Here is a 6,767-nt window from a genome sequence, read left to right on the forward strand (position 1 = left end):
GAAGGTTGGGGCGTGTGCAACCGAACAGAGAAGGGTCTCGGTCTTGGCCTTTGCGTACAAGGTTCTTCCCGTTCTCTCACACTCTCAAAGCACACAGCACTTGCAGGTTGCAGGGCAGGCTCGAGGCGGGATTATTAAAGACGCATTCCTGCCTTGGCTATGCCGCCCGCGTCTACGCAGAATCTAGATCACTGGCGGCTCTGGCCGGCGTCGTCGTCGTGGTGGAAGCGCCTGCAGTATGAAGAAGCCGAAAACGATAACGACGGGCCAAGCCCCAAAAGAGAAAGTGGAGACCCAATGGCGTAACATTGTGTTATGAGCGGCATACACCCCTGCAACTAACGCATGGCACGTTTGGTCTCAGCAAAAATTCGACTTCTTCGTCTTTTGCTCGCCGACATTCACCAACAAAGATAGCCAAGATGGAGAAATCGAGGATACCAACGCCGCTTCGGCCTCGCAAACGACCATCGAAGCCAACTGTGAAATCTGCCATCTTGATCGTTCCGCTCCTGGCATTCCTGTCGTTATATAATCTAGTTCCATCTGCGAGACAAACTGTTCAATCCTTCTTTTCGCTTGAAGGATGGTCGATCGAGACTGCTCCGAAAGCCGAGACCTCACAAGGCATATATGTCGGCACACTACTCGAGAATGAAAACCACCCTGTTCCAATTGAGGCATTTTTGGGAATTCCATACGCACAGCCACCCGTTGGAGAGCTCAGATTCGCTCGTCCGGTACCAGTCAAGGCAAGCAATGAGACATACCAGGCCACCGAGTACTCTCTGAGATGCCCTGGAAAGCAATTGCTTCGGATTCCTGGAACGCCGTGGCTGGAATCGGATGAGGATTGCTTGACGTTGAATATCTTCAGATGGCGAGGGAGCTTCTCCACAGCGAAGCTGCCAGTCTTCGTCTACATCCACGGCGGAGCATTCAATCGTGGTTTCGCGGCCATGCACGACACAGCATCAATGCTCGCCTGGTCGGAAGAACCCTTCTTGGCAGTTTCGTTCAATTATCGAATTGGAGCTTTGGGATTCTTGAACAGTGCGCTCACTGAAAAGGAAGGCCTTCTCAACCTTGGTCTGCATGATCAGGTATTGTTGCTGGAATGGGTCCAACAGAACATCGAGGTGGGATGAACAGAGTGTCGTCTTACGTCTGACCATGCTAATTTATTTTAGGCTTTCGGTGGAGATCCGAACCATGTCACGATTGCAGGGTTGTCGGCTGGCGCCCACTCCATCGGTCATCACATCATGAATGTGAACGAGAAGCGGACACTGTTTCACAAGGCCATCATCGAGTCTGGCGGAGCCTCCGCACGTGCTGTACAYCCGGCGAACTCCAAACTGCATGAGGCTCAGTTCCAGCAGTTCCTATCCGAGGTCGGATGTGAGAGCAAGCCACAGGATGAGATTCTACCCTGCCTGCGTCAGGCACCCTCAAGTGTCGTGACAGCCGCCCAGACAACCGTCTTCGATGAGTACAACCCCTCCGTCCGCTGGGCTTGGCAACCTGTGCTCGACAACGACATCATCTCGCGCCGCCCAATGGAAGCATGGAAGTCTGGCGACTGGCACAAGGTGCCCATAATCACTGRCCACAACCATAACGAAGGCACGTTCTACGTCCCCAAAGCGATGAAAACGAGCGACGAATTCAGCAAGTTCTTTGCCACGCTTCTACCCCAGCTCAGTAAGAGTGATCTGAAGGAGCTCGAAGCGCTCTACCCAGATCCAGCCAAGATCGAAAGTTCGCCGTACGAGGACCACCGCAATATCGCAGACCTCGGTCTTGGCGCACAGTTCAAACGCGTGGAAGCTGCGTATGGACAGTACGCCTATGTGACTCCTGTGCGACAGACCGCCAAATTTGTAAGCGACGAGGGTACTGCGCCAGTCTATCAATACCACTGGGCGGTGAACAAGACTGTTGTCGGTGGTGCCAACCATGGAGACCAGATCTGGTACGAAACAATGTCCCCTCTGGTCCGCAACATCTCTCCTACCAACGACGAGATTGCCAGATACTTCAACTCGTACATCACTTCCTTCATTGTGACCAGAGAGGGAGATCCAAACAAGTTGATCGGTCGTAAGGCGATTGAGCGACCAGCCTGGAATCAATACCAAGACGGCGTAGGGACCATGGTCTTCGGAGCTGGTAACGATGAGCCCGCTGGCGGCAGCAACCCAGGAATTGCAGCTCAATTTGGCGATGATCAATGGGCTCGGGAAGAGAGTGCGTTTTGGTGGAAGGTTTCGATGGTGACTGAGGACTAGATGGTGAGCAGATCCCCGCCGCCCAACAGTGCGTTTCTAAAAGATTTTATGATCCGCACACAGTAGGTATAGAATTGCACGATTGATGAGTACCGAACGACTGTCCATTCGTAAGCCACTTTATTTACACATAGCTTCATCGTGTTCCGGGCTGCCAACGGCTTTGTGGCAAGACCCCGGACCCAGAAGAGAATGCCGTCTTTACAAAGTCTTGGATTTCGCAAACTCGCCGGATCGATGGGCGATGATGATGTTCCCAGCGGTGACAGCCTCCCACAGCAGAACTGGATAGACACTTCCGCGCTGCCAGCGGCCGATATGAGTCTCGAAATCCCACTCTCCCAAAGTTTGGAAGCGATAGAGGCTATAGAGTCCGAATACTCCAAGAAGTGCACTCAAAGCCCGATAGCTAGGAACACGATCGAACCCGCCGATTTGGTTGGGCACCACAGCGGCAACAATAGAATTCAAATTACCAGCAACGGCTGCCAAAGTGAGTCCAGTCCAGTGCCAGCCGATAATCTCCCAAAGTTGTTCTCGAGGACCTCCATGAATGCGGCCCATGAGTACCATTCCTGCAGCGTAGAAGACCGTGAGAAGCACTCTGATAGTCCGCAGAGGAGCTGTTCGGCTGGTCACTCCATGTCTTGTAATATACAACAAGGCGAGATGAGCGAGGCCGAAGAGAATGCCTGCTTGCTGGAAGTTGTAGTTTTGATAGTCGTGTAGCCAGGAGGTGACGGGGAAATGTTTCAATGGATGAACTTGGCGGTAATTGACCCCAAGATCGGAGAGACTCTCAATGCTCAGACTGTACTGTTCACACCCGTCAAAGCCAAGAATTGTGTAAGTCTCCAGCATTGGCCATGCAATGGCTGCTACAAGGAAGAGAGCGGCTGGTAGTAGCGGAAGTCGAGAGGCGGGTGCCGGGACTTTCGTTGCCATTGTGGCGCTGAAGATATTGGAATTCTTGCAGAGCGATTCGACGTGTGTATTGATGAGTCTTCTCTTGATTAGAGATATTCCGACCAGATGCGATGAAGGAGGTGAAAGTGAACAAGTGTTGCGGTCGTCGATCTTCTCCAGATGCTCTGCCATGGCACCAAACCCTCGGGTGGGTGAAAGTCTAAACTCCGTAGCCAAGCGAGTGACGAATGAGGCGTTGCCAGTTTGACTCGCTATCTACAATACACTAGAGTGTGAGTAGGTATGTATAGGTAGTGTGCAAGCGACGTCGAGACATGGGTGTAGCTCTTTACCATGAGAAGAAGACGTGGAAAGGGTGTTCCAAGCAAGATCATTGATCATATTACTCTCATAAATTCGTCTCCAGCTCTATACAACACCCTATTTCACAAGTCCAAGCTCCTTGGCAATAATGTCCGCTCCCTTCTCTCCAATCACCAGTGCAGTGTTGTTAGTATTGGCACCGACGTTCTCTGGAGCAATTGAAAGATCGACGACCTTCAATCCCTTGACACCATGAACATTCAAGTTCTTGTCCACGACACCATTTTGCTCGRGAGGAGCCATCTTGTTGGTTCCAAGCGAGTGCCATGTGGTGTTGATGTTCTCACGCACGAATTGCTCAATAGCCTTGTCATCCTCAGCGGTGTACTTGATGYTCGCAACATCAGCACCTAGTGGCGAGTCTCGTGGACCAACAGCCGCGTCCGAGCCCTCGGGGAATTTAGGGTGACCCAGTGCAAGCTCACCACGGTACATTGCTGTGCGACGCATGATTTCACGCTGGTTCTTGTAGGCCCAAATGTGCTTCTTGACGTCAATGTCATTGGCGTCGGTGAAGAATCCGAGGTCAAAGTCCAGGTCGTCGGAGAGGTTGGGTCCAGTGATGTGCATGTGTCCGCGAGAGTATGGGTAGGCGGTGTAGTTTGCGACGGAAACGTACTGACCGGGAGGAATGGTCGATTGATCGCCCAAATATGTGCTCACGACACCAGTAAGCATCATAGGCTTGTTGGGATGATCCTTGAAATCCTTGTCCCAAGCTGCCTGAAACTCTGGTCCTAGAGCAGCAATGTGCTCGTCAGTTGGGCGAATTTTGGAGCAAATGTCGATGGCGTTCCAGCCCAATTTCTTGCCGGCCTTGGAAGCGATGAATTCGCCACGGTCGACACGACCGCTAAGGTATTCATCAATTGTGTCCTCTGGCTTGAGTGAGGTGTGGTATGGGTAGAGGATCAGGTGGTGGTCCTGGTAGTCGTGTCCAACACCAGGGATCTCAGCGACCTGCTCCACGCCGGCCTTCTTGAGGACCTCGCCGCTTCCCAGGCCAGATCTCTCGAGGACTCCAGGACTTCCGCATGCACCACAAGCGACGACCACCAGCTTCCGTGCCTTGACGGTCAATTTAGGGTGGGCCGAAAGGGCGATCTCTGCTTGGTAGTCTGGGTTTGGAGCTACAGGGTTGTCAGCCATCAATCATTGTGAGTGTGGGTGAAGTGTGCATACTGTATTCGACGCCAACCGCCCGCTTCTGGTCATCAAACAACACACGAGTAACCTTGGACTTGACCAGAACGTGCAAGTTTGGGTGCTTTCCGTCCTGAAGACGTGGGTGAAGATACGTGTGCGCAGTGTCTTGACGCTTGCCGTCAGGAGAGACGTATCGCAACCAGCGCTCAAACTTGTTGCACTCGTCTAAGCGTTGAAGATCCTGAGTATCTTGGTATCCAACTTTGCCTGCTGCCGCGATGAAGTCCTCCATGCCGTCGGTTCCCCGGAAGCCGCCGTCAGAAATGTGGATTGGTCCGTCTTTGCCATGTGCGTCGTCCTTGCCTGGACCGTGGTATGTCTCCAAACTCTTGAGGTATGGTAGGATCTCGTCGGCGCTCCAGCCTTCGGTCTTCCAGTTGTCGAAGTCATCCTTCTGTGCTCGGGTGTACCTGTTGGGACTGTGAGCAAGCTGCATTTAGCAATACTTTCGATAACGTACATCATGAAGTTGATCGAAGATCCTCCACCAAGAGTGCCTCCAGAGGGAACGATAGGCTCTCTGCCAGCCAATGCCTCGGACTTGTTGCCCTTGTAGAAGATGGCGGTCTTGGAGTCTGGGAGCAAGTGCTCAAGGTACAGTACTGGGTTGACAATGTTCTCGACATTGTGGTTGTCGGCACCACCTTCAATGAGGAGAATGGACAGGTTTGGGTCGGCAGCAGCAAGTCGTCCAGCGACCATACAGGCAGCGGTGCCACCTGCGGAACAGGAGAGTCAGTGGGAGGAGATTGGACGGCGTTGTTTCGAAAGTCGTACCTCCTGCAATCACAACATCGACCTCGTCGAGGCCGTCAGCCAACTTCTCGTGAATAGGCATGGTGATAGTGTATGAATGTGGGTGAGTGTGAGGTGGAGGGACCGACGACGACCAGGACTGGGGCCCGAATGCTTATATCTRCCTCTCTCACGTTGCCTGGACAAGGCTGCCCAACTCCATCAAGGTACAACGGACATGGCCTCCAGCTCTCCTTCCATGGCGTTACCCCGCCTTCGTTCACGCGGCGTGCGAAGACTCCAGACACCATGCAGGGCAACCTTGCTGCAGGGCAAGATAGAGTGCGACTGCGAAGATCTAAGAGGGCCAGATCTAGTAATTCTTCGACGAGCCATGATCTTTGGTGCCGGACGTAACCCGGATTTCAACGTAATTGGCGTGTTCTTCAATATGCTGCGCCCCGTGATGTTGGATCGCGGGAACGCTTGTGAAGCCGTGGAATATCCTACCATTCAGGTGGCAGCGTGCCAGGTGTCGCCACAGTCTAGTCCTAGGGCAGTTTGTGGGGACTCCAACAGACCACGTTCGGAATCGGACTGTTCGAGCTCAAGCTCATAGCGACAAGGGCATCCGCTTGGCCGGCGGGATCCGATTGGCCGGCGGAGTCTGAGCCTCTCCCCCATCATGAAGCGGGGACGATGTGGGAGCTTGGCTCGAGGCAACTGCGGTAAACATTTGCCGTTGCGCGTGAGCCGGGAGAACACCGATCCAACCGTCCTGAATGTGACAGGATTTTGATATCGATGCCAGATTCGGGAAGACAAGGAAGGTGATGGAGCCTAACGAGGAGAAATTGGGAGGTGGGATGAGATGGAGTGAGATGAGATGAAGTTGGTGAAATGCAATGCTGAGCTGGGATCCCCTTAGAGGTTTGACGGTAATAAGGTTAGTGCGGAGGTGCGGTAACTAGTTAATAAACTATATAAACTAGCTATTAGCTTGCATGTGACAGGGGACGTAATTAGCCGTAAATTAAAGCCGGATTAGAGCCGTTCTAAAGAGCTTTTAAACATTACCTTCTTAATATAGCCTTACCGTCTAAGTAAAGGGAACCTAGAGTCTCTATAAGGGCCGTATAAGAGCCCTTGCAATAATAGGATTAATAGAGGTAGCTAGATTAACTAACCTTAGAGAAGGGAGTATAATATAACCTAACTACTTAGCGTAGGCTTAGCGTATATATA

General features: G+C 52.4%; 3 protein-coding genes; 1 reads left to right on the forward strand and 2 right to left on the reverse strand.

The window, feature by feature from the left end:
• Positions 1-422: 422 nt before the first annotated feature.
• On the forward strand, positions 423-2,291 carry RCC_10775 (related to extracellular lipase; the record flags this gene model as incomplete). XM_023776002.1 has 2 exons in its annotated part: positions 423-1,139; positions 1,191-2,291. The coding sequence occupies 2 exons, from the start codon at positions 423-425 to the stop codon at positions 2,289-2,291; spliced, it is 1,818 nt and encodes a 605-aa protein (XP_023631770.1).
• Positions 2,292-2,492: 201 nt separating this feature from the next.
• On the reverse strand, positions 2,493-3,236 carry RCC_10776 (uncharacterized protein; the record flags this gene model as incomplete). Its single annotated transcript, XM_023776003.1, has 1 exon — positions 2,493-3,236. One exon carries the CDS (start codon positions 3,234-3,236, stop codon positions 2,493-2,495), a length of 744 nt encoding a protein of 247 aa, XP_023631771.1.
• A 402-nt stretch (positions 3,237-3,638) lies between these two features.
• RCC_10777 (related to alcohol oxidase) lies at positions 3,639-5,625 on the reverse strand (the record flags this gene model as incomplete). XM_023776004.1 has 4 exons in its annotated part: positions 3,639-4,711; positions 4,764-5,197; positions 5,248-5,506; positions 5,565-5,625. 4 exons carry the CDS (start codon positions 5,623-5,625, stop codon positions 3,639-3,641), a joined length of 1,827 nt encoding a protein of 608 aa, XP_023631772.1.
• Positions 5,626-6,767: the final 1,142 nt, after the last annotated feature.

Source organism: Ramularia collo-cygni (assembly GCF_900074925.1).
Source record: "Ramularia collo-cygni strain URUG2 genome assembly, contig: RCC_scaffold24, whole genome shotgun sequence".
Lineage (NCBI taxonomy): Eukaryota > Fungi > Ascomycota > Dothideomycetes > Mycosphaerellales > Mycosphaerellaceae > Ramularia > Ramularia collo-cygni.